We start from the raw sequence: 26,912 nt of genomic DNA on the forward strand, positions 1-26,912 counted from the left end.
TTTATCTTTTACTTTTTGTTTGTATTTATTTTTAATTTTTTTATTGCAGTAACGTTGGTTTACAGCATTATATAAATTTCAGGTGTAAATCATTATATATTTCGATTTCTAGTAGATTACATCATGTTCACCACCCGAAGACTACAATCCATCACCACACACGTGTGCTTAATCACCACTTTCTCCCTCCCCCCGCACCTCTGGTAACCACCAATCCAATCTCTGTCTCTATGTGTTTGTTTGTTGTTGTTTTTATCTTCTCCTTATGAGTGAGATCATATGGTATTTGAGAGAAAGAGGTTTATTTTAAAAAATTGGTTCACGTGATTGTGGATGCTTGGTGAGTCTAAAATCTGATGGAGGAGGCTGGCAGGCTGGAGACTCAGGAAAGAGTTGGAGTTTTGAGTCCAAGGGCATGCTGTTGCAGAACCAGGAAGAGCCGATGTGGCAGGTGAAGCCTGAAGGCAGTCTGCTGGAGAAGCCCGCCTTACTCAGGGAGGTTGGCCTTTTGTTCTCTTCAGGCCTTCACCTGAGTGGCCATGGCCCACCCACATTATGGAGGGCAATCTGCTATACTCAGAAAGTCCAATTTAAATGTAAAACTCATCCAAAAACACCCTCACAGAAACATCCAGAATAATGCTTGACCAAGTCTCTGGGCACTGTGGTCCAGACAAGTTGACACAAAAAATTAACCATCACACTGAGCGACAGCAGACGCCGAAAGTTTAAGAAGAAACGCATGGGAAGAGAAATATTAAAATGGAAAACATTGTATCCCTTAGTTTTGTCTGGGAATTGGGAAGAGGTTACCAATATTCTGATACTGACAGAATTCCTTGGCCCAGCTTATGGAACGTGGGTCTCTGTGTTCAATACCTCGTAATATTAGAGTTGGAAAGAACCTTCGGCTTCCTCTATTTCAGCTTCCTTCGCAAGATATTAACGCTGTCCGTGGAGTGTCAGAAAGACGACACTTTAGTGCCCCCGGGAACTGGCTGTTCATTGCCATGTAAAGCAGCCGCTGCCACTGTTGGACAACTTTAATTGTGAAAAATTTTTCCTTTTTCATGAACAAAATTATCTGCCCGTAGCACCTTCCTCTGTCCTGCAGAGCTCGTCGGAGCCCATCTGTACACTTTGCTGGATGGCTCCTCTTCAGGTATCTGAAGATGGCAGTCACGAGTCCTGGCGTGGGCCTGCCTTCTGCTGTCCCATGGCTGTGCTGTTGGGGCAGGCGTGGCCCTCCTCATGTGCCTCTTCTAAACTGAAATTTTGTTTTTTTGTCAGAGCAGCGTATTTTAAGTTTTTAGTACTTTAGAATGAATCAGTATATCGGATTTTTGAGCATTCAGGTGGTGATAATAGTAAGGATCTTGAGGGATAGGGAAAGAAGAATTACATTGACTGCCTTCTGTATGTATATATTTCTGTGTGTGTGTATATGCATATATATGTTATTGTACATAATATATATGATATATAATTAATCTAATCCTGTAATCCTATGAGGTCGATCTTGTTAGCTGTGCCTTTTAGGTAAGAGAAGGCAGACTCAGAGAGTCTCGGGTTTTGACGAAGCCGTCCTCTAGTTGAGGGACCCAGATTTGAAACCTTTTGGTGTGCCTTCAAAACTGAGGCTGGTTTTACAGCGGCCGAGAGCTGGGCGTGGCTACTGCAAAGTTGATGAATGCAGAAGAGCTTGGTCTTCCCTACGTCTTGATTTTCCATTAGATCAGCTCCCCATCTCTCTGCTTAGCTGGAATAAGGAAGCTACTTCTGTGTTCATTGTGTTTTGTTTTACCTCTGACAGTTACTTGCTGGACAGAAGAAAAGCTCCCCCTTCTGGACATTTGAATACTATCAAACATTCTTTGATGTAGACACTTACCAGGTTAGTAAACCAATTGCGCTTGCCCTTTTGTATGTAGTGGAGACTTGTTTCTTCTGTGGTTAAACAATCAAATAATGTGAAAGACTTTGTATACCGGATACGGTCTTCAAAAGTAAAAGGTTTTAGCATTTGAAAGTACCATCATCATAAAAGCTCTAATAACCAAGTTTCAATTTCGCAGTGGTTGACTTTATTAAACTTTAAGAAGAAATCTTCAGTAAACTGACTGCTATGCTGATTTCCAGGTCTTTGACAGAATCAAAGGGTCCCTTTTGCCGGTACCAGGGAAGAACTTTGTGAGGTTGTACGTCCGCAGCAATCCGGACCTCTATGGTAGGTGTGGTGCTGTTTGGATTCTTGACCTTGTACCAGCTGAACTGAATGAGTGTGCGGGTTGCCTGCAGGGTTGAGAAGTGCACTGCTGGTGGAGCATGCCACATTCTGTTTCACTCTTCTGAGCTTCAGTAGCAACCTTTAAAAGGATTTTGGGGAAAATGCAATTATACTTTATATTAATACCATGAATACAAGTGATAGTACGTCCTTTGAAAGTCTTCAAATGGCATTACAGACATGAAGCAAATTAAGTCACTTTATCTAAGAGGAGATTGTTGACTTTAATTTTAGAGGATTTGGCAGTGGGGGTGAGTGTGGAGAAGGTCCTCTCACACTTGTTCACTGATGTGCTGAGATCCAGCTCTGCCCTCAGATGGGCTGGCATCCCATGCGATTCAGTCAGCAGCACTGGAAGTCTGTAAGAGTGGTGCACCAAGGCATGGCTGCCACCCCTGACCTCCCTGCTATCAGACAGGACGTCAGAGGTCCCCCAGCGCTCCCGAGGGAAGGGGCTCCAACAACGGCAGCTTTTGCTTGAGTGAGACGCTCTTGTAGGGTTCGAGCAGAGCAGTGACATCCTCTAAGTCAGCTTTTCAAGCATTGTCAAGAATGTGTAGCAGTGGGAACTTTTGTATATCTGATGGGTATGTACCTGGTACACCAGTTGGAGCAGTTTGAAGATGCTTATACCCTACAACTTAGCGGTTCCACTCCTACATATACCTTCTTAGAGAAACTCATGTATGTAAGAGAAGACAGACAGAAGACTAGTATTCACTGCAGCAGCTTTGCTTGCAGCAGCAAATGGTTTAGAAACGACCAAAATGTTCATCAGCAGGAAAAGGAATAAGTAAATTGTGGTGTATTCACACATGGAATTCTGTAGTTTTTAAAAATGAGTGACATCTATAAGCCTCAACATGGGTAAATCTCAGAACAATGGTAGATGGAAAAAAACATGTTGTAGAAGGATACGAATAGTATGACACCATTAGAAGGATTTGAAAAAGTGCATGATGAGTACAACAGTGTTTATTTTATCATTCTTTGTGCTTTTCTGTATGTTAGAAATATTTTGTAATATAAAAATGCATAATACAAACTAAACTAAGGCTCTCTCCCACCCCATATTAAGAGTAGGAATTTGGCAGGAAGAGGAAGAGAGAAGGCAGTGTGAAGCAACGTGCAAACCCTGGGATGAGTCAGTGGTTGTGTCTCTGGAGTTGCAGCTTCCTATGTGTCTGAGTGTGTCAGAGGCGGCGGCTGTGTCTGTTGCTCATCGTGTCCCCAGCAACTAACCTTGAGTCTAGAGGACAGTGGGTTCTTAGTAAAAATGGCCAATAGGATACAATAGTCTCTGCTTTCTACTTATAGGTACTATAATATTTTGCCCACTCGTGGTCATATGCTTGGATAGTCTCAGCCCTTTTGACAACATGTTGTCAGTTTTGTTCATTCATTCAACAAAGCTTTTGGGGATTTTTTTATTGTTGGTTGTAGGATTTTTTTCTTTTTGTCTTTTTTGTTTGTTTGTTGCATCTTTTATATGCTAGGAACTCAGAATAATACAGTGAACAAGATTTAGTCCTTGGCTTTAGCAGGAAGCTTGCAGGCTGCTGAGTAAACAGCTGTTTGTGGAAAGCCGATATTGGTGACTCTTGGGAGTGTCCCAGTTGATTGCTTGTGCTCCCTTTCCCAACTCAGGAACCAGCTGGGCTTTGAAAAGTGCTAACACATTTCTGCTAGTTATCTCCCCCAACACAGTAATTTTCTTAATTTTATTTTATTTTATTTTTGTTGAGGAAGATTAGCCCTGAGCTAACTACTACCAATCCTCCTCTTTTTGCTGAGGAAGACTGGCCCTGAGCTAACATCCATGCCCATCTTCCTCTACTTTATATGTGGGACGCCTCCCACAGCATGGCTTTTGCCAAGTGGTGCCATGTCCACACCCAGGATCTGAACTGGTGAACCCCAGACCACCAAGAAGTGCAACGTGCGAACTTAACTGCTGCACCACCGGGCCAGCCCCAAATTTTCTTAATTTTATGATATGTCAAGGTGCCTGCAATAAACCCCAAAAGGTATTGCAAAATGTTAGTGAAATTGAAAAATGAAATTCATAGAATTTATTAAAACCTGTCAATTTAAAAATTGTGTTTGTTCTGATAGTATTTTTTCTAGATGGGGAATAACAAGGATGGTGTTCATGAAATCAAGTGAAATGAAGAAAGCGTGGTGTACTTATCCACTTAGTGGAGTATTTTATAATCACTAAAAAAGAATAAGCTCATTTTTATGAATAGCTATGGTAGAATCTCCAGGCTATATTAAGGTGAAAATATATATGTATGTTATCATTTGTATAAAACGTGCACACACACTCACAAATATGTGTTTGCTCATGTGTTAGAAATCTCTGGCAGCGTTCATCAGAAGCTGGTCACAATGATGACACCTGAGGAGAGAAATGCATGCTAGGCAACGGAGAGGGAAGGAAGTTTACTTTTCTTTCTGTTTGTTTCCTTTTGTACCTTTTGAACACTGACCTATGTGCATATATTACTTTTTCATTAAAAAAAAGAAAGAAAAAATAAAACCTTAAATACACACATGCACAAACCACCCCCATGGTGAGTTATAGACTAAGTTAACTCCTGAAATGTTCTGCTTGCCCTGCTCTTCCGTTTAGACTGCAGAAGGACCTGTCTGATTTAAGTCATTTTTCTCTGGCATTAACATTTGGAACTTAGATAAAGGAAGTAACCTTTGCTTCCTGTGTCCTGATGGTGAAGTTAACAAACCCTTGCAACATTTAACAAAATGTCTGAATTTTTTTGGATGATCTTTCAATAAAAGAAACTATAAATGAATCAGTATCTTTATTCATCTATCATGGAACATGTTTTGGCCTTTGCATTTCAGTCTCCCATCTTTAAGGCAACTAATTTTTGAGTTGTATGTTTGACCTTTTAGAAAAGAAAATTTCCACTAAATGAGTATTGATTGCATCTGAAATTCATTTTCCTTTGCTTACATGAATGGGGGAAGGAGATGAGAAATTATTCTATAAGAGTCTAAGGGCTGGTGCTTCATTTTCTTGTCTCTGAATTTTCTGGTTTCCTTTGCAGGCCCCTTTTGGATCTGTGCCACATTGGTCTTTGCCATAGCGATTAGTGGGAACCTTTCCAACTTCTTAATCCATCTGGGAGAGAAGACATACCATTATGTGCCCGAATTCCGAAAAGGTTGGTGAATAGCTTGAAGCATCAGAATGCTGTCAGTTTGTAAGCATGAGTTCCTTTTACCCACTGAGCTCTTGGCCCCTTGTCTAGGTGCTGCAGCCCTTGATTTCTATATTTAAGGGTTCAAACACACCTACTATCTAAGAATTTACCACCCATCTGTATAAATACACATAATTTTTTTATTGTGGTAATTTTTAAACCATTTTTAAGTGTACAATTCAGTGACATTAAGTACTTTCACAATATTGGGAATCTGCATAATCTTTTGGAAAACTGTAAGGCAAGGCCAAATAGCAGTTGGAATTTATCCAAAGAAAAATGTACAAAATAAGCAGAAGGCATTGTGCATGAAAGTCTCCATTGTAACATTGTTTGTGTTATCCAGATGTTGGAAACAATAGGAGCATTGTTATTTAAGTCATGATAACTCTAGCTGGGTCTGTAGCCACCAATTATGAAGCACTTAGAGCAACATGGAAAACTGATAATCCAAACTTAGCCAGTGCTGTTAGCAACTGCGTTAAGGAGAAGTCTGCAAATGGTCAAGGCCGGGAAGGGAAAATGCAGAAGTGAACGTGTCCTAGTGGTGGGCTTGTGGATGACATTCTTGGTTTTAAAACTTCATTTCTGAAAAAAAGAACTTGCAGATGGCAGCCACCCCAAGATGAAGAAGTCTGGCTTTGTAGGAGATTGACCCATGCCACTTTCTCCGTTCTCTCCCTCCCTCCGTCCCCACCTGCCTGCTCTCCTGTCAGGAGGCTGTACATAGACGGTACAGGAGCACAGGCTCTGGAACAGGCCGCTGGCTTCAGGGTCCAACTCCACCCTCGTGAGCTTCTACCTTGTTGGGCAAGATGTTTCATCTCTCTTGGCCTCAGATTCCTTATCAGTAAAATGGAAATAATAATACCTATATTATTGGGCTGTCATAAGAATAAAGAGTTAATATATGTAAAGAGGTTAGAATAGTGTCTTGTACAAAAAAAGAGTTCAATAAAGGTTAACTGTTGCTATTTATAGATAGACATAAATGTGTGCCTGTAGAGATATGTGTTCACCTGTGTGCGTGTCCATGTATTTTTCCTTCTTTCCCTTCCCTCTACCCACCATGCCCATTTTCCCTTCTCTTCTTTCCTTCTCCATTATGGAGTCAGACCTGGATTCAGTCCCAACTCCATTTATCAAATGACCTTGGTTTGAGTTTAACTCAATAAATGTTACCAATGAGATATCGACTCTGCCCTCCAGTAGTTCAATGGTTAAGTAAAGAACGCCAGGTAAGCGAACATTGCTGTAGACATTGTGTGTTAATTTCTCTATGAGAGGTATGCTAAGTGGATTGACAGAGAAAGAGGAGTGAATCACCCTGCCTGAGGTGAAGCTGGGGAGGGGCTTTATCAGTTCTAATCCTCCTTTGCTGAGCATCCCAGTGTAAGGGAGTTGTGGGATGTATGTACCACTAAGATAGTCATTGACCTTATCAATAAACATTTTTCCATTTTATGTAAAGAGTATGAGTTACACTTCCAGGGTCAGATCCTGCTTCTGCCCCTTAGTAGTTATTTGACCTTGACCAAACCACAGCCTATCTGATCCTATGTTTTCATCTCTAAAGTGAAGATATATGTTACATGAAATAATGTATTTACGTATCAACAATATAAAAAACTAATTCTTAATTGAGCGCTTATTTATCAGTCAGTGTTCTAAGTATACCAAATCTAACTCACTTAATTCTCCTAATAATCTTATAAAGTAGTGTACTGCCATTATTCCCACTTTACAGATGAGGAAACTGAGGCAGGAAGGTTAATAACTCACCACCCAGGGTTACTTAGCTGTAAGTGGCAGAGCTAGAACTAGAGCCCATGGAGTCTGCACCCTGACCGTTAGACAACGTTGCCTCTCAGTAAAGTGCTCAGTGTACTGCTGGACGCCCAGGGGGTAGCTGCAGCCATGGTAATTCCCTTCCCCTTCCTTTAGTTGTCCAAGAAAAAGGCAATATGTCAACAAAATTACATTTGGCTTAATGAAGGAGTTCCCAACGTGAAAAAACTGTTCTGGGAGCTAAAAATGTTTTGGGCAATAACATGTCTTAACCAGAGTCTGCTGTGATTGCTAGGGGTGCCTTTGTTCTTGCCAAGAGTGCTAAGTGAATTACCTGCTGGTGTTCATGTAGGAAGGGCGGGTGCCACGGGCTTAGCTGTGCTTTAGGATCCTCCGCTCCAGAAGAGGGAAATGAATCCCCTAGGGCATGCTCCTGCTGGAGGAGGAGGGGAGGGACAGCAATATACTGAACATTGCTGTTCTGAGGAGCCACTGAATAGCGTTTCCACCACAGAGACAGAATGATTTAAAGAAGAAAGTGAAAGTAGAGAATATTTCAAGCAATTCATCTATGAGCTGGATCTCCCTATTTCAGAGACAGAAGGAACTCTAAATAGCATGCAGAGCAAGTTAATCTGTACCCAGGGCATTTTAATAAATTTGCTAAAGAAGTCAGTGTCAGCTCTCATTATGCTAGGAAAGAGGATGTGTTCTTCCAAGGGAATAGTTGGCTTTTATTTGGCTCAGTATATTTAAGCACTTGTAGTGTGGCCCTCTGAAGTATTTCAGTTGCATGATTCAGTTGTTAATAATACTGGTTGGTAGTTATTAAACAAATTGTAAAAACCTTGTGAGAGACTGCTGGTCACCGCTGCAAAGACAAATGCTCACAATTCATCACTTCAGTACATTTATAGAGTGCCTACTGTGTGTCAGCTACTGTACCAGGCTCAGGGGCTCTGAAGATCAGTAAGACGTGACCCCCATGGTCCAATGAAGTAGATGGGCGTATCAGGAAATAAGTCCAGAGAGGTGTTGAAGTGCTCTGATAGTACTTTAAAGGCTTGACGGGGAGTAAAGCTTGTGTCTTGTCGCCCTCAGTGTCCATAGCAGCAACAGTTGTCTACGCCTACGCCTGGCTGGTCCCTCTCGCACTCTGGGGTTTCCTCATGTGGAGAAACAGCAAAGTTATGAACATCGTTTCCTATTCATTTTTGGAGATTGTGTGCGTCTATGGATATTCTCTCTTCATTTATATCCCCACAGCAGTAAGTACCATCCTTATTCTGAGTAGTGCCCTGTTCTTGGTTGAAAATTCACCTGGCATCATTGTGTCTAGCCTGACAGTGATGTGAGCCTGAAAAATACCTTTTGGATTTAGAAGTTCCACAGGAATGGGGGCTGGGGAGCCAAGTGCCTTCACTGGATCTTGAGCCCTTCGTTATAAAAGTATGCCCCTCAGTCTGCATGCTGCTGGGGTTTCTCAGGCTGTCCCCAGAAAGCAAGGTGGCAGTGGGGCCCAGCTCGGATCAGCTCGGGGGCCTTTATAAACATATGTGCCTGGAACGAACAAAGCCCTCTCTGAAAGGCCTCCAGAGAAACCCTGTCCTCCCTCCTTTTCTTTCAGATACTGTGGATTATCCCCCAGAAAGCCGTTCGTTGGATTCTAGTCATGATCGCCCTGGGCGTCTCAGGCTCTGTCTTGGCAATGACATTTTGGCCAGCTGTTCGTGAGGATAACCGGCGCATCGCGTTGGCCACAATTGTGACAATTGTCTTGCTTCACATGCTGCTCTCTGTGGGCTGCTTGGTATGGTCTCATTCCTGTGTTCTTCTGGTGTGCTTTAGATGCAAATGCTGAGAGACCCCAAACTGTTAGACATGATGGTTCTTTTAAAACTCGCTTTGTGAAATAAACATCATTTTTAATAGACTCTCCTAGATGAGAAGTGGTAAAGTTATGAGAATTTGATTGTAATCTCTAGCTTTACCTAAACCCAGAAAGAGTTTTGAAATTTAGCTTCATGGGTGGAAAGCTTGAGGATGAAGTCAAATATAGGAAAGGGGAGTTATTTTTAAGGTGAACATTTGAAACAGTTGTTTTTTTTTTTTGAGGAAGATTAGCCCTGAGCTAACTACTGCCAATCCTCCTCTTTCTCTCTCTCTCTCTCTCTTTTTTTTTTTGCTGAGGAAGACTGGCCCTGAGCTAACATCCATGCCCACCTTCCTCTACTTTATACGTGGGATGCCAAGCGGTGCCATGTCCTCACCCGAGATCCGAACCGGCGAACCCTGGGCTGCCGAGAAGCGGAACATGTGAATTTAACTGCTGCTCCACGGGCCAGCCCCTGAAACAGTTTTTGAGTTTGTATGTTGAGGTGTCTTTTTAGGGAGATCTTGTGCTTTCGAGTCGGACAGGCCCAGATGGAAGAGCAGCGCTGTCACTCACTGGCTCTGTGAGCTTGGGCGTGGTACCTAACTTTGCTGAATCTGAATGTCTTAATCTGTGACATAGGTATAGGATTTCCTGCCACATAGGGTTGTTCTGAGAATAAAATAAAATAATACGTATGAAGCCCTTAACATAGAACTTGTCCCCTAAATGCCCATAAATTAGGACCTTTTCCTTTGATTCTAAGGAGACATGGTTTTATGTCTTCTGTATATGTTATGCACAAAAATTGCTGTCCATGGCCTTAACAAGGCCTGATGCAGATTTTAAAAAAACTGAATGCGAGAATATTAAGGTCACTGATGAAGGAAGGGACGTGCCCATGGGAAGATGCCCACAAAGCATGTGTCCAGACCCTTGGTCAGGTTTTGCAGTTGTGGGAGTAAATATTTCTTTGACACTGTTTGATCTTCAATATTTTTGTGTCGACAACCATGGTCTCAATAAGTGCATTGATAAGATCCTGATACTTCATCGCTGAACAAGTCTCATAAAAAGTGTCAGGTTCTGAAACACAGACCTGGTTTACATGGACTTTACTTGTGCCTAAACTGTCAACTCTTGAGACAGAGGACTGTTGGTTGACTCCCGGCAAAGCCACACTATTAATTTCTGCCACTTGGAACCTCTGGGCTGATCCTTTGAAATGCTACTATGACCCTTCTGTGACCCTTCCGTATGCTGGAGAAGAACGTCCTTTTCGTTGTAACCGACTCACTCAGTGCTCTCACTGCATCTTGCCCTCCCTCTCCTGAATCTTTCCGTTGCGTACCTAGTTGAGAAGTCAGTGGAGAGGAGGAGGCAGGAGAAAAGGCCCTGCCTTGTTCAGTTCTGTTCAGAAGAGAGGAGCAGGGCAGGTGGTGGTGGTAGTGTTGCTGCTATTGTTGTTATTAAGAACTTATTTCATGTGGTACCTGTGGCAGGATCTTTGCCCTCCTTTGCCTGTTACTCCCTTTTGGGGTAAATAACACTGAAGTTAGGATTTACCTGCCCATCTTGCTACTCAGGAACTTTCTGAAAGAGCATTATAATGGAGTAGAAAGAGCCCTGGCCTGGGAGCCGCTCAGCACTGTGAGCCTAGGCAGATGCTTAACTCTCAGAACCTTGGTTTCCTCCTCGGTCAGGGAGATTCATATTTTCGTGGGCTTTTGTGAGACTTGTGAGATGGCTCTGGGAGCCCTTCATGTACTGTGAAGGGGTCTTCAGATGTAAAGAAGTTATTGAAAGAGCCCTGTGTGCTCAGAAGCTGCCGGGGCTGCTCTGCTGCTGATTCTCCCTGAGCGCCCCAGGAGGAGTGTCCACGGCCACACGACTCCAGAACAGTGCCCTTGCCTTGGTGCCTCTCACTGGCGTCCTCGCATCTGTCTCCTGAGCTTCTTACCCATTATACACCTGATTGAGAAGTTGGAGGAGAGAGGGAGGCAGGAGAAAGCGTGTTACCCTGTTCAGTTCCAAGGGACTCAGAGGAGCAGGCAAGTCATTGCGGGTGTAGGACCTCTTCTTGGAGAGAAGGCATAGTTTTCTCCTCGAGGAAGGGGGCCATTCCATGATCAGGGCTTGAGCCAGGGGCCCCTGGGCCTGGGGTTTGTTCTCCACACTGGAGATGCCCCTCCTTTCCCGTCTGGTGGAAATATGCGGTACAAGAGGGTGGAAGCGGAAGTTAGGAGGCGGGTTCTGGTCCCAGGTCCATCACTCCCTACTTTGGTTATTTCCCTCTCTGGATCTCCACCTACTCACTTAGAAAAAGGAGCTATAGTAACATCTTTACTGTTGTAAGGATTGAGTGATGTGTGCAACATGAAAAATAGGACAAGCTGTACAAACAGAAGACATTATCATTGTTGGAAGGGAGGGAGAGGAATTAGCAGGGGGGTTATTTGAGGGGCGCTGGCTGGACCAGACATCTTGCCTCCTCACTCGCCCCTGGGGAGCACAGATTGGTGTTTTTTGCCTTAGTGCAGTGAAGCATATGACAGCCCTACACCTGGTGGGCCCTCAGCGCTTGCACCTGTACAGAATCTCTAAGTTGGTACGAAAACACACCTGGTAGGGATGATAAAGAAGCACCAGAGGGTGCGTCCGGGGCAGGTGTGTTTGAAGATGTACAAGCTTGTGTTTGAGGTTGTCACTGCTGACAGCGAAGGGTCTTGCGCCCTGGCTTTCTGCCAGGGGACACTCCTACCCCTACTCCTAGAAAGCCTACTGATCCATCTGGAGGCCTCACAGTGCCCAGATCTGGGCTGGGCGCAGAGTAGATGCTGAGTTGCAGGCTGCCTGGGAGAGTAGAGGAGCATAGACTTTGGAGCCAGATACACAGTTGTATAGTCTTGGGAAAATTTCTATCTCTTTGAGCCTCGGCTTGCTCGTCTTTAAAATGGGGATAAAATAGCCTGTTACAGGGTTATCAAGTAGATTAGCTATCAGGTATGTGCCTGGGGCTGGCCCTGTGGTTGAGTGGTTAAGTTCCCGCACTCCGCTTTGGTGGCCCAGGGTTTCGCTGGTTCCGATCCTGGACGTCAACATGGCACCACTTATCAGGCCACGCTGAGGTGGCGTCCCACGTAGCACAACCAGAAGGACCTACAACTAGAATATACAACTGTGTACTGGGGGGCTTTGGAGAGAAGAAGAAGAAAAGAAAGAGAAGATTGGCAACAGATGTTGGCTCAGGTGCCAATCTTAGCAAAAAAAAAAAAAGGTATGTGCCCGCCGCACAGTAGCCACTCCCCAATGATAACTGTGGCCATAGTAAGCGTTCGTGGAATTAGGGATCGTAGAATTGGAACTCTGCCGTAGACATCACTTTCTTCAGTCCTTTCATTTAACAGATAAGAAGACTGAGGCCTACAGGAGTGGACTTGTCCGAGTCACAGTGCGGGTTACTGGCAGAGCCAGGTCTAGAACCCGGGCCTCTTGCTCATTCCATCTGATGAGTGTTCCCCCAGTAGCCTGGCAGAAAGGCATTGTTCCCGCATCGTGGGGCCTCTGTGGCTCAGTGCCACCTGCGAGATAACTGGACAGGCCCCTGTCCCCACCTTAAGTTAGGGACTGTTCTTTCCCTGCCTCAGAAAACAGCTGCTGGAAGAGGTCCTGGGGAGGAAGGCTTTTAAAACTAATAGAATTGCTCTGGGAATGTGACCAACTGGAGGGAGTCTGCAGCTGGAAACTTTTTTGAGATGGACTGTTGACGAGTTACCATCTACTAGGAGGATGTTGGAGAAGCTCCAGCGTGTCATGTTGGTGCCCCCTTCTGGCTGATAGAGAGCAGAGCTGGTGAAATGGTTCTTGACTTGGTGGCTGTTATCTTTTTACCTTCCTAATGCCCTGACTCCAAGGGGCAGTCATGAGTGTGCAGTCATCTTGACTTACTGATGGACTTGCCTTTTCTTGAGCAACTAGCATTCACGGCGAGTGAGACTGGTGTTTTCCTGGGCTGAAGTTAGGATTCTCAGATCTCGAAACAGATGGGAAGACCCTCCCTGGTGTTTTCCCTCTTCCATCTCCTTCCGGTTTTTGACAGTTAAATTGTAGATGGTGAGTGGAAGCACTTATCAGATCTTTCATTTTCAAGTTGAAGAATTAGGAGGTTAAGGGCTACGTAGCACATTCTTTTAAAGGTCTTTACGGAGAGCCACTGGTTCAGCAGCACTCTGTCGTGGTTCAGTTCACTGAGTACTGATTGTTTACACAGTGTGCGAGGCCCAGTGCAGGGTGCTGGTGACATGGAGACAAGAAGGATGCAGTCTTTGGAGGAGAGGCCACGGAATGTGGTCAAGAGCTTGAGCTTTGGAGTCAGCAAGGCCTGGCTGTGAGTCTTCCACGCTCATTAGCCATGTGCACCTGATCCAGTGACAGCCTCTCTGAGCCTCAGTTTCTTCATCTGTCAAATGAGGGTGTTAATTATGACCTCACAGAGTTGTTATGAAGAGTAAGTCATATGTAGTAAGTGCACAATAAATGGTAGCGAAATTTGAGAAGGCATTCACAGTTGAATAAGTGAGATGGACAGAAACAGACGGTTGTAGTTCAGTGTGATGAGCAGTGTGGTAGGAGGATACGTGGGGGCCATGAGATCCCAGAAGGACTATTAGCATGGAGTCTAGAACACTCACTGAACCGCTGTTTTTTAAACTCACTTCATGGGTCTCCTTTTCCTGTAGGCCTACTTTTTTGATGCACCAGAGATGGACCATCTCCCAACACCCACAGCTGCTCCAAACCAAACAGTTGCAGCAGCCAAGTTGAGCTAAAGAAGAAGGTAAGAAAAGATACTTTTATCTTCTTGCTGTGTGTTATGGTGAAATGGGCAGGTGTATCAGTTCTGTTCCTGTTAGCATCAAGAGCAGAGAGGCTGGACCCTTTTACCTGTCTGCACAGTGTAGTGGGTGTGTGTGCACTTGTGTCTGTGTGTCTCTTGTTGAAGGCTTCAGTTGTGAAATCCACCTCATCTGGCTTGATGGATGTGGGAAACATGAGCTCTTAGACTCTTCTGTAGGAAGAGTTCCTGCCTTTTGCTCCCTGCATCCCCTCTTCTCTACTCCCTGTCCCCTTCGCAGCAGCACAGTATGGGTTTGTTCCATTTCGTTACAGTCCTGGTGGTTTCTTCCAGTTTCTTCGTGACGACTTAGGCTGGCCTCAGACCCTGAGTGTGACCTGCCTTGAATTACCCATGGGGTTCTCCAAAGCTTACAGACTCTCGTGCCTGGTTTGTTCTCAGGGCCTCTTTGATGATTCCACTGTCAGTGGTTGTTTCAGTAGGTCAGAGCACAGGAAACAGACCCGATTGCTCCATGGCCTGTTCCGTCCCTTCCTGTTCCACCTCTGTAGTAGTCTGAGGCTGTAGCCATACTGAACACCTTGCTGTTGCCAAAACACCTCATGCCTCTGCACTTGCTGCTCCAGTTGTCTGAAATGTTCCTTCTCTTCCAGCAGTCATCACTTACCTTGTGAGCCCATTACAGCTTGAATCCTTCTATTAATGGTGCTTGAAACACTGATCGTTCACTGTCTGTGTGTCCATCTGCCTGCCCAGTTGCTCGCTCATTCATTCATTAGTTTTCCGTGTGCTGGTGTGTCTCCCCAATTAGATGCAGCTCCATTTGAACAAGGAATGGATGTTACTTTAATTTTCATTGCCCACCACATGACCTGGTGTACAGTGGGTGCTCAGTAAATGTAGAATGAATGGGTGTAGCCACACTCTGCACGTGATCTCCCTGTGGGCCAAGAACTTTTACTCTGTTTTGTAATTGCTGGTTGACGTTTCTGCCCATGCTGCTGTCTCCCAGAGCAACAGGGTGTGGTGCGAAGACCAGGGCCTTTAGAGTCAAAGAGAATTAAAATTAAATCCCCGCCCTGCCATGTACTAGCAGTGTGCTCGGGGCAAGGGGCTTACTCTCTCTGAGCCTCGACTAACTTAACTATGGACTAAGGATGATACAACCTGCATTATAAGATTGTGGTGAGGATGAGAGGTCACGTTATAGAAGTTCCTGGCACATAGTTAAGGTACTCAGTAACAGAATCAAAGCTCCTGCCCCTCTGAGAGTGGGTCTGTAATGGGTGTTGGAATTTCGTGGTTCTTACTCACTTTACCTTGACCCTTTATTTCCTTTTTGTAAAACAACTGGAGATTTTCCCTCTTGGTTGTGAAATTTAGATTACAGGCCCTGCAAGTTGAGAAGATGTGATTGGTCAAGAATAGGTCCCTCCAGGTGCTGGCCCCGTGGCCGAGTGGTTGGGTTTGCACACTCTGCTTTGGCGGCCCGGGGTTTCGCCAGTTTGAATCCTGGGCGCAGACATGGCACTGCTCATCAAGCCATGCTGAGGCGGCATCCCACATACCACAACTAGAAGGACCCACAACTAAAAATACACAACTATGTACCAGGGTATCCCCCTGCCCGGTGGAATGACTAGGGAACTACTAAGTGTCGCAGCCGGCCCTCCCTCTCCCTCTCGTCACATGGGCATGTGACGTTAGAGTCCCAGAAGTCAGAGTGCCTGGAGGGAGCATGGGCTTTGCTCCTCTTTTACAATAAGGAAGCTGGCTGACAGGTATATCGCATTCCCCTTTACAAAACACTGCCCAGGCCATTCTTTGATTGGCCACTGTTACCAGCCTCGTTGACCCTATTTATAGATGAGGAAGCTGGGTTTTGTAAGTCTGAGTTGACTAGGATCACCTACCTCTTAGAGGCACAGCTGGGACTCAAACCCAGGTCTGGGGGAGCCAATTCCTGAGGTTTTTCCACTTTCCCACTTTTGAGACTGATGTTCTTTTTACCACAAAAACTTGCAGGCTCTGCCTGTTGGCCTTTGGCTTTTTTTAGGAACCCACATTTGCTGGTCTAGAGATGCTTTAGTTCAGAGGTCTCCACACTGCTTTGATTACACAACCTGTCAGTTAAGAATTTGAGGACTGCATTAATTATCTATTGCTGCCTAACAATATTACCACAAATTTAGCAGCTTAAGCAACAAGCAGTTATAATCTCACAGTTTCTGTGAGTCAGGAATCTGGGCATAGCTTAGCTTAGTTCTCTCCGTCGGGTTCTCTCCCAAGGCTGCCCTCAAATTGCTGTCCTGGGCTGGGCTCTCATCTCAAAGCTGGACTGGAGAAGGAGCTTCTTCCCAGCTCACGTGGTTGTTGGTTGGATCCACTTCCTGTGACATGTTAGACTGAGGGTCTCCCTGCTGATTGTCAGCTGGAGGCTGCCCTCAATTCCTTGCCACATAGGCCTCTCCATATTATGGCTTACTACACTGAAGCCATAAATGGAGACAATCAACAGAGAATCTGTTAGGAAGATGGGAGTGACAGTCTATGGGATGTAATCATGGAAATGACACCTGTCACCTTTGTTGTATTCTTTTGGTTAGAAGCAAGTCACAAGTCTTGCCCACATTCAAAGGAGGGTGATTTCACAAGGGCATGAGTACCTGGAGGCAGGGATCACTGGAGGCCGTTTTTAATTTAATGTAATTTAATTTTTCAGCTTTATTAAGGTATAATTGACAAAATTGTGAGATTTAAAGTGTACATCGTGACGATTTGGTATGTATATATATATATCAAATATATATATATATCAAATTCTATTTTCCTTCCATCTCCTTAGTGGATTGTTTTTGGAGCTTCCTGCCTTGGAGTGAGCATGTGGTAGCTTGTTTGTATGTTGGTGTAATTGTCTACACACTTGTTCAGCTCATCTTGCAGATGGACGCCATTGACCATTAGCAGAAAAGGCTCAGGGCTGGGGCGGGGCGGGGGTGTCTCTTCCTTCCCTTGAGGTCCATGGGGAAGGGACTGAGTCTTATTTGACTTGGTCTGCCCAGTGCTTGGTCTACTGCCCGCCCGGCACAGACAGAGCGAGTGCTCAGGTAATGTTGGGTGGGTGGAAGTGACCCTTTGCAAGACGAAGGCAAAAGTCAGGAGTTGGCTTTTGCCAGAGGTGCCTTGGCTCGCTGAGTCCTGGATCATTGTTTACTCTCTCATTCAGTGTTTATTGGAGGCTGCTGTCTGGCCTCTGGGCCAGGCACTGGGACCTAGAAAATCAGATGCAGTCTGCCTCAAGGATCCTAGGCCCATGGGTAAAACAGCTGAACAGATAATGACCACGCTGTGGGAGAAGTGCCGCAGCCAGGCTGTGAACTGATGAGCCATGTGGGAGAACAGAAGCAGCGGCTCATGGGACCTGGGGGAAGGCTTCACACGGGCTTGTTTGAGCCGCGTCCTGCAGGTTGAGCAGAAGCAATCAGTTACCCGTTTTTCTGAAAAGAGGAGCTAGCTTCCCATGGCTTTGGGGAAGGTGAAGACATAGGCTGTTCACTTGGACACAGTGATGCCATGCGGGCTCACATCACTGAGAACGAGAGAATCTGAGCCCAGCTGGAGGGGACAGAGGTAGAGGACACAATGGCAGTAGTTGCCTAGGTCTCTGCCTTGGCCCAGATACCCGCCGTCAACCCAGTGAGGGGTTCTCAGCCTGTTTCCTGAGCTGGGACTTCAGTTCCTTCCTTACATTGTGGTTATGAGGCTCTAGAGCAAGTGTCCCAGGTGCTGTAAACCTTCAGATAGTCGGAAGCTGGCGTCTGAGGAGAGCCTGACCCTCGGGGCTCTTGCAGACCTCCCATCCTGAGTTACACAGATTTGACGCCACTGGTCTGTAAACTTGGGCGTCAGCGCTTCCATTAGGGTGTCAAGTCTCCAAATGAGATAGTGATGAACAGTTTCTTTGGAGCCTCCCTGGCAGAAGCATCAATCGCTTTGCCAATGAGAGGGGCCATCCAGAGCCCCAGGCACTGCAGATTTATGAGCTGGCTGTGCCTTCTACTGTAATCTCTGGACTCCAGCTTTCACTGAAAAAGAATGGCTTCTAATCTTGCAGATAACCTTCCTTATGTAAATCTGTGCATTGGAGGGCTTAACCTGGAATGGGTTACTGGGAGAGCATTAACCCCCTCTCTCCCTGGAGCTGTAGGGTCGTAGGTGAGCCTCCAGTTCCCTGTAATCAGGGAAGCTACACCTACGTAAGTCATTGAGATATTATAAAAAATATCGGGCTTTCTTCTTTCATTTCTTCCTTCACTCCTTCCTTTTTTATTAACTTATCACCTAAGGACCACTGCCATTTCTTCTCTGAGCCAAGACCTGATGAAGCCTGGAGAATGGACCCAGGGAGTCTTATTTTAGCTTGAACGGTGGAGTATCTGAGGACTGCATCCAGATTGGGGCTGCCTTCCCAGGGGTGGTGACGAGTGGGTCTGTCCAGAGGAGGGTGGCCAGCAGACAATTATACAGAGTGTGATAAGGGCTTTATTAACAGATGAGCAGAGGGCTGCAGGAGACTCCTTTGTAATTAAAACCCTCCTGATTTGATACATAGGGTTTATATGCAATTATCCTTTCACTCAGTGTGTCAAGAATGTTCATTTTATAAGCCAAAGCCACAAAGCTTTTTACTAGGTTTATACCTATCAATTCTTTTATTCTGAAATCATTTTTAACTCAATGCTCTAATCCCCCTTAGCACAGCATCCACACCGCATGATTTCACACATGGCTAACACTGCTTTCTACAGCCCTTCTTTTCCACACCATGTCTGAAATGTCCCTGCCCAGAGAATCCATTTTCAGTTCCTGGGATGTTTCTTTCTCAATTTTTTTCTTTGTTCTCTTTCTTTAAGGAAAATTGGGGGAACCTGGGATGACAAGTGGGTCAACACAGTAACTTTTTATTCTTTTTTTTAAACTAACTTAGTGGAAAATTTTAAACATAGATAAAAGTAGAGTGAATAGTGTAATGAATCACCATGTTCTTGTCACCCATTTTCAACAGCTGTCGACTCATGGCCAGTCTTGTTTCATCTGTACACCCAGCTATTCCCCACCGCTCCCCCCATCCTATTTTGAAGCAAATCTAAGGTAGCCTCTTATTTCATCCATAAACATTTAAATTCTGTTCCATAAAAGATACTCTTTTTAAAACATGACCATAATAGCATAATCATATTTAAAAAATAACTCTTTAATATCAAATGTACTTCCTTGTTTGAATTTCATCTTGAATTGGTTGATGTATCTCTTAAAGGCCTTTAAATGATAGACTCTGACTCAGTCTCCCTCCCCTCTTTCCCTTTGCCAGGTGTTTGTTGAAGAATCGTGGTATCTTGTACTAGTTTCTCACTGTCTGGATTTTGCTGATTGCATCTCCATGGTGTCATTTAACATGTTGCTCTGTCCTCTCTTTTCTTTGAACTGGTGCTTATATCTAAAGGCTTGATCCAGATTCAGGTTTGATTTTTTTTTTGGCAAGACTTCTTGATATGTGCTGTGAAATTCCTCCATCCATAAACTCATAATGTCTAATTCTCTCCCTCTCTCTTTGATACTAGTGGTCATTAATAAGCAATGCCTAGATCCATTAATTCATTAGGGGCTTCAAAATGGTGACATTTCAATTCTATCTTTCTTTCTTTGTTTATTAACTAGAATACTTCTCTAATAAAAACTTCCTTCATCTACTATTTGGTTATCCAGTGGTATCATTTATACAAGAAAAGCAGGATGAGTGATTCTTTCTCTTTATTTACCAGCTTTCAAAATAGCAGTTGGTTCACTGGCATTCTGCAACAATGACCAATTAGCTTCAGTCTATTGCTAGTATTATGTTTATTGATGCCCAAATTGTCCTGTCTCGTCCAGTGGGAACCTCTTCAGGTTGGCCCTTGAGAGCTGTTGGCACAACCTTAGATGTCTCTGATGACTGCCTTGCTATCTGTTATGACAGAAGTTTTCAGGCTCAGGGCTGGCCCCGTGGCGTAGTGCTTAAGTCTGGTGCACTATCCTTTGGCCTGGGTTCCAGGGCTCGGATCCCAGGCGCAGACCTACACCACTCATCAGCCAAGCTACAGCAGTGACCCACATACAAAATAGAGGAAGAGTGTCACAGATGTTAGCTCAGGGCTAATGTTTCTCAAGAAAAAAAAGAGGAAGATTGATAATAGATTTTAGGTCAGGGCTAATCTTCCTCAGCAAAAAAGTAAACAAATAAAAGGAAGCCAGCCTGGTGGCATAGTGGTTAAGTTGAGCATGCTCTACTTTGGTGGCCTGGGTTCTCAGATTTGGCTCCCAGGTGTGGATCTACAGCACTCAGCAGCCATGCTGTGGCAGCAACCCAAATACAAAATAGGGGAAGATTGGCATGCATATTAGCTCAGGACCAGTCTGCCTCATCAAAAAGAATATCTCAGGCTCATTTTGAACATTCCCTGATTTCCTGTCCCAGATGCAGATTGAGCTGTTTCTCTAAGGCATCCTGGTTCTGTTCCATGGGGAAATAGTATTTCCAGATCTAGTGGTGCAACTGGCTCGGTCATTGTTTTCAGGCCTTTTCAGTGTTCAGAGCCAGGAAGTATGTTAGTTGTTTGCTTGTTTTGTTTTGTTTTTTTAAAGAAGATACATTGTGAGTTCATACTCAAGCTTCCAATTTCTATTTAGTACTATAACGTTTTTATTAAATTGCTTTTATCTTATATCTGTATCTCTTTTCTTCCAAACTGAAGATCTCACTTCTCAATGACACCAGAAATGATAGACTTGGACTGTCATATAAGTACTTACTTGTTTTATCCTATGATGTACTCACAATAGTCTAATAATAACAGTAACAACGTTACCACTAATTACTGGAAATAGTACTTTAAAATCTTTGAAGATTTTTTTTTAAATTCTGGAATACGCTTCCCTGCCATGTGTACTTGGAAACTTGCTTTATTCTTCAGGACCTACTTCAGACACCCTCTCCTTAGTGAAGTTTATCTTCCTTCCTTCCTTCCTTCCTCTGTGCTCTCCTGCAGCTCTTTGTTCCTCTCTTATGGCAATTTTCCTATTTACTGTGACTTCATAGCCTGGCAGCTCCTCGAGGGCAGAGATTTATTTCCCAGTGTAGCCCAGCACCCAGCAGGCGCTTGGGAAAGTCTGATTTTAGACTAGTGTCAGTTGACATACTTGTCCTGTGGCGCTCAATCTTCCTTGGGTTCATCTGCCAAGTCACTTAGGAATCGTTCATTCATTGAGGGCATACTCTCTGCCAGGTGCTGGGCTACTGGGGTGAACAATGGAGATAGGTCCTTACCCCGCCCGAGATTTTACATCCTAATTTTGTGTCTCATGAGTCACACAGACTGGAAGCCCCTGCTGAATTACAGAGAGAGTCAGGATTTTGGGAACTTTGCATTGGAACACCCCAGATCAGGAACATTGACATTGTGCAGGCTGGGACCAGGAATGGAGCAGGCATGTCAGGGCCGCAGTAGGGCCACCCAAGGTGGGGAGCCAGAAGTGGCCAGCAGTCAGGTCTTAGGCGGGGAAGAGGTAAGGGAACCTGGCTGACAGTGAATTATGGACGAATTGTGGCACGAAAGGCAGTGTCATCTTACTTGCCACCCTCTGACCTAAGTGCCAGGAATTCCCAAACTCTGCTCTATAGGCCACCCACTAAAAGTTGGCAGCAGGAGAAGGGAATTTTCTGTCTTCAAATTCTCCTCTAGTCTTGACATTAATTTGGAACAGACATCTAGAGAGATGAGAGAAAAACAGAGTATGTATTTATGGAAATAAAATCTCAAGTGCCTGCCCTGTGGGCTAGTTTGTCCCTGCCTTCATTTAGCATTTCAGAAACCCAGCCTGATGTTTGCCAGAAAGCTGGTCAGGACTTTGGGTTCTTTCACTCCAACAAGTTCCAGCATGTACCCTTCTGCAGCCACTTTCACAGAGGTTTTGTTGGCAACTTTTCCATTTTCTAGAGCCGGTGGATTGAGGCAGACAGCCTCTGCCTCACCTTCACAGGGTGCTCCAGCGCTGACGTCTGGCTGGGATTCTGCCCCGAAGAGGTCTCCAGGGAGGCCTGGCTCCTTCTCAGAGGTGGAAGGCCACGCGTCAGGAATGCCTCTGATACGTTCCTTAACCTCCCCTGGATTTCACTGTATCGCTAGCCCCTCTTTCCAAGCTCCCATCTCTTGAAAATCTCCAATTAAGTGAACCAAGGGGTGCCTCAAATTCACTAACTAAACTCATCCCCCACGCCCAGATCCTCCCTAAATTTTCCTGCCTCACACCGCCTAACTTCAGACAGGGTTAGAGTCCGTGTCCTACCCTCTCACAGGACCTTACACGTGTAACTAAATCATGTTCCATGTATTTGTTTACCCTGTAGTTTTCCCTACTAGACTGTAAGTTTCTTGAGAGTTGAGACCGTGTCTTCCTTATTCGTCATTGTACCCAGTGCCTGGCGTGTGAGTCCTCAGTCAATATTTGTTGGGTTAATTAAGAAATCCACTTACTAATCCAAGCTAGAAACCTCAGCATTCGTGTAGATTCCTCCCTCTTACCTTCCACATCTCATCTGTCAGCACGACCTGTCTATTTACCTCTGAAATACTTCTCAGGTCTGTCCTCTCAGTACCACACCCAGCGTTCAGGACCCAGTCATCTCACACTTGGGCTGTGCTAATAGCTTGATGAGTTTCTCTGTCTCTTTTCTTTTCCTCCTTCCAGTTCCTCCTATGTGTAGCCACATGCGTCTTCAAAAATCTGCAAATCTGACTGTGCCACTCCTCTACTTAAAAACTGTTTTTTGGCCTCCTGTTGTCTAAAGAACAGAATCCAGACTCCCTGGATTACGTGATCTCTCCCTCTGTTCGTCCTGCCACTGTCCCCTGTAGAACCTCATGTTTCAACAACCACACAGCGGCTCTGCAGCTCCCAAATCGGTTTATCTCCCTCCATGTTTCCTTTATATGTAGTATAAACACAGAGCTGTCACAAAGAACAGAGAGAAAGAAGGGTGCGTGGAGGTAGTTTTGGGAGCTGGGTCACAGAAAGTTACTGGGTTTGCAGAGAAACAGAGGAAAACTTTAAAAAATGTCTTCTCCCCCGCAATGGTAAGTCTCCTTGGAGCTCACAGGTCAGTCTCAGGCTGGAGGTTTGGGACTTGGCAGTGGAGCCACTCTGGTGCCGCGGTGCTGCCTCTGAACGTAAGTGAACGCCCTTTTCTGCAGTGTAGCTCCTCTCTGTGTGGGAGCATCTTTATCTGGAAATTTACTCTTGTGTTTGCAGCTCTCTCTTGTCTTTTTGGAGTGTGGTTCTTTCGGATATGGATCCACTGCAGGAAAGTAGGACAACCAACGCCAGCAGGACTGACAGAGTGGCACCAACCCCCAGCGTCCGGACAGTGCTGCACCAAAGCCTGGTCATTTATTTAACAAACAAAAATTAAGTGTTGTTCAGCACGTGTGTTTCGGCTCTTCTTTCTCACCTGTTGATTGTCGCTGTGACTGTGCGCTGATTCGGAATGCAGTACGAGGGGATGGTTAGGCGTGCTCGGGTGCCCTGCCCTTTCTCACGGTCAAGTGGTGTGCTTCACGTGAGGTGCACCCTTAGTTCCGAAATGGATCCATCCTAACTTGGGATGGCTTTTCTCTGAATTTTGTACAGATTACCTAAGTGGTCCTCTTCTCTCCAAATCCTTGCCGTGCCAAAGTGGCCAAACAGTGTGAACTTTGATTGGGAGTCATTGGGAGGCTGAAAGTTTGTCTTTGGTGACCTGACCCTGGGCAACTGAACCTAATGGTTGCACAAGAGATACTTCACATAACGTCTGTGTCTGCACTTCAGGACTGGGCCTTAAGTTCTTCCTTGATGTTTGCTCTCCAGCATGCCAGAGGCTGCCGGGAATCTCATTTAATGTGCTACCTAATTGGGGTGTGAGGGTTAAAATGGACATTGGAATTTTTCCTTCTATAAGTATGGAACACTGGATTTAAAGAACATGCACACTTACACAGATTTTAGAAAATTCTTTTAGGCGCTTTGAGTGTCTCTTCAAGGTAGCATGACTTCCTGGTTGGAGTGCGTTACAGGGAGAAACCAGTGACACCTCAAAGATACTTTTTTATACTTTTTATTCAAAATGCACATCACCCGGAGCCTGAGCTTCTGCCTTGTCTAGACTGCTGATTCCCTGCTGTTTCTGTAGTCCTCGTCAGGGCAGGAGTTCCCTGTGTGGTTCTGAGACAGCTGCAAGGACATGTCTGGACTTAAGAGGCTGACCATGCAGATAAAGGAAGGCGCACACAAATTCCGGCTACAGTGAGCTTAAGGTTAGCTTGGCAAAGCTCCCATCAAATGCTGGGGATCCCCCCCATTAATTTACTCCACATATGTATTGTGGACCTACTGTGTGCCGATCACCATTCTAGGTACTGGGGCTAGAGCAGCAAACAGAACAGACAAGGTCCCTGTTCAGTGGATCTTCAGTCCATGGTCACTGCTAAGCCTCAGCCTCTGCAAGGCAGCTATTTCCTCTTCCTGCTGGAAGCACCTCTGCAGCTTTTGCTTTGGTCCTGTTTCTACCCTTGGACCTCTCAGATCATGTCTGAGCTTTTTGCTCTTTGTTAATTTTATCCCTGCCCCTCCAACCTCTCAGTCTTCTCCAGCTACATACTTCTTTTGTCTTCAAGGGCTTTTCGGAGAATTTGGTGTCCATACCTTCCAGTCACCCTCTGGGCTGGTACCCTGGCTCACTCTTTAATACTTGACTCCTGCCAACCAAGGCAGTGATTCTTATACATGTGAATTATACCTGTGACTTCCCCCGTACAAGCCATCTGCAACCCCTTCCCATCTGTTACCAAAAGTGGCAGGATTTTTCTCCTATTGAAGAATAGAAGTATATTGTGAAATAATAAGAAATACATATACTGGTCTCTGCCCTTGTTCCTGACACAGAACCCCTAAAAGCCTTGTAAATAGAAGTGCTGGGAGAATCTTTTTGTCTTTGACTCCAGTTCCTGACACAGAGCTCTTAAGACCTTTGTAATTTCCTGAGTGATAGAAGCTTCTGGGAGAGCTCCTAAATCCCTTGGGATTTCCTGGTAGTGCAGCATTTTTTGTTCTAATGAGGCAGTTCTTGGGAGCACTTGGAGGGCGCTGGTCACCAGAAAGACCGAGCCATAATTAGAAGCTTGGAACTTTCAGCCCCAGCCCCCACCTCCTCCAGAGGGGAGAAGGGCTGGAAATGGAGTTACAATCATGCCTATGTGATGAAGCCCTCATAAAAATCCTAAGACAACGGGGTTTGGGTTGGTGAATTCGTGCACGTGCTGGGAGGGACAGAAGCTCCTGCAGCCGGGACCCTTCCAGACCTTGCCCTGTGTGTCTCATCATCTGGTTGTTCATTTGTATCCTTTAAAATACCCTTTGTAATAAATCAGCGAGAGTAAGTAAACTGTTTTCCTGGGTTCTGTGAGCAAATTATGGAACCCAAGGAGGGCATCGTGGGAACTTCCAATTCGTAGCCAAGTCAGTCAGAAGTCGTGGGGAAGCTGGGGACCCACTGCTTGCTTATTGGCATCTGAAGTGGGACACAGTCTTGTGGGACCGAGCCCTTAACCTGTGGGGTCTGCGCTAACCCCAGGCAGTTAGTGTCAGAATTGCTTGGTGTGGGAAACCCACACATCTGGTCACAGAGGTGTTATCAGTGTTAAGGTTTAGGAAAACAGTAACTTTTCACAGGCACATATAAATATCCACATTTGAGGGGGAATTTAGTTACTACTAAGGACTTTTAAGTGTGGTATGACTGGTAAATTTTTCCAAAAACGTTGAGAGATTCTATAATACAGTGGTTAAGGTTTAATTTTTAAGTAAGGATTTTAGACACAACCAGCATCATAAATTAGCACCATTATTTTACAAAAAGGAGGACATTATAATATCAAATAATCCATAATCTCAGAACTAAAAACTTGAATAAGTTTAGCTCTATGAAAAACTGACTACACTGTTCATTTTTTCTCACCTGCCAAGGACCAGTGAAAATTTCAGGAACCAACCAGCACCACCATTTGGGAGCCGCTGCTCCTGCGACTCCCACGTGGCACTTAGGAATTGCATTCGCTGTAAAAGAAGTCTGAGAAGCAGTCCCTTGAACAAATGAGCAGTTTCATTTTTCTCATGTGAATAGAAGTTTAGAGATAGCCATAGGTTAATATGGCTGCTCCATGATTCTGTCTTTTTGTTTTTCTTCTGCTCAGCGGTCCTTAGCATGAATTTGTCGTCATCTGATGTCAGGCTGTCTGCTCTTCCTCCAGCAAAGTGTCGGCGGTGAGGAGTCCGGCTCCAAGCCAGAAGCCTGTGTGTGATCTTTCAGGCCCAACCACAGGCAGTTAGAAAGCTGACAGGCCTGGGGAAAGCTGCCCGCCCACACAGGCTCGGTGCAGAGCCCAGCACTGTGCCCTCTGAGGGGGTCGCTGTCAAGGACTCTGGCCCCACCCCGCCATCACCCCAGCCTGGCTCTTACGCACAGCGCATTTCTAGCTCAGGCTCCACCATTTGGACGGAGGCCTCCTTATGGGGGAAGGAGTGAGACCCCTAGCTGTGGCCTCTCAGCTGCCTCTGCTGAGACCAACTTACTCGGGGGGCAGGGGTTGAAGATGTTTTCTCTACTCTCGCTCAGTATTCAGTACTTTTCCACTCCTAGCCCTTCCCCCTCCCTCCTCCTAGCCTCCTGGGTCTGTAAAACGGCAGGAGCCCTTTGTTAAGGATCCTTTGGCAGAGAGACAGTCCCCTCCTGTCACAGTAAATGATGAA

At 45.2% G+C, this 26,912-nt stretch overlaps 1 protein-coding gene across 8 annotated transcripts in view; it reads left to right on the forward strand.

Moving 5' to 3' along the window:
* Positions 1–23,551, forward strand: part of YIPF1 (Yip1 domain family member 1) — a 55,710-nt gene extending 32,159 nt beyond the window's left edge. For 3 of the 8 annotated variants that reach the window (XM_070609535.1, XM_070609534.1, XM_008536576.2), the window contains 7 exons: positions 1,814–1,894; positions 2,140–2,227; positions 5,362–5,478; positions 8,407–8,573; positions 8,933–9,115; positions 13,918–14,015; positions 23,379–23,551. In XM_070609535.1, coding sequence (XP_070465636.1) covers positions 1,814–1,894; positions 2,140–2,227; positions 5,362–5,478; positions 8,407–8,573; positions 8,933–9,115; positions 13,918–14,007 — 726 coding nt within the window. In that variant the 3' untranslated portion in view covers positions 14,008–14,015; positions 23,379–23,551. Of the gene's footprint in view, positions 1–1,813; positions 1,895–2,139; positions 2,228–5,361; positions 5,479–8,406; positions 8,574–8,932; positions 9,116–9,499; positions 12,456–13,917; positions 14,016–19,098; positions 19,785–23,378 lie in introns of those variants that run through there. The other 5 variants (XR_011537342.1, XR_011537341.1, XR_011537340.1 and 2 more) reach the window with 4 other exon arrangements.
* The last annotated feature ends 3,361 nt before the right edge of the window (positions 23,552–26,912 follow it).

This window comes from Equus przewalskii, chromosome 2 (genome assembly GCF_037783145.1).
Source record: "Equus przewalskii isolate Varuska chromosome 2, EquPr2, whole genome shotgun sequence".
NCBI classification, from domain to species: Eukaryota; Metazoa; Chordata; class Mammalia; order Perissodactyla; family Equidae; genus Equus; species Equus przewalskii.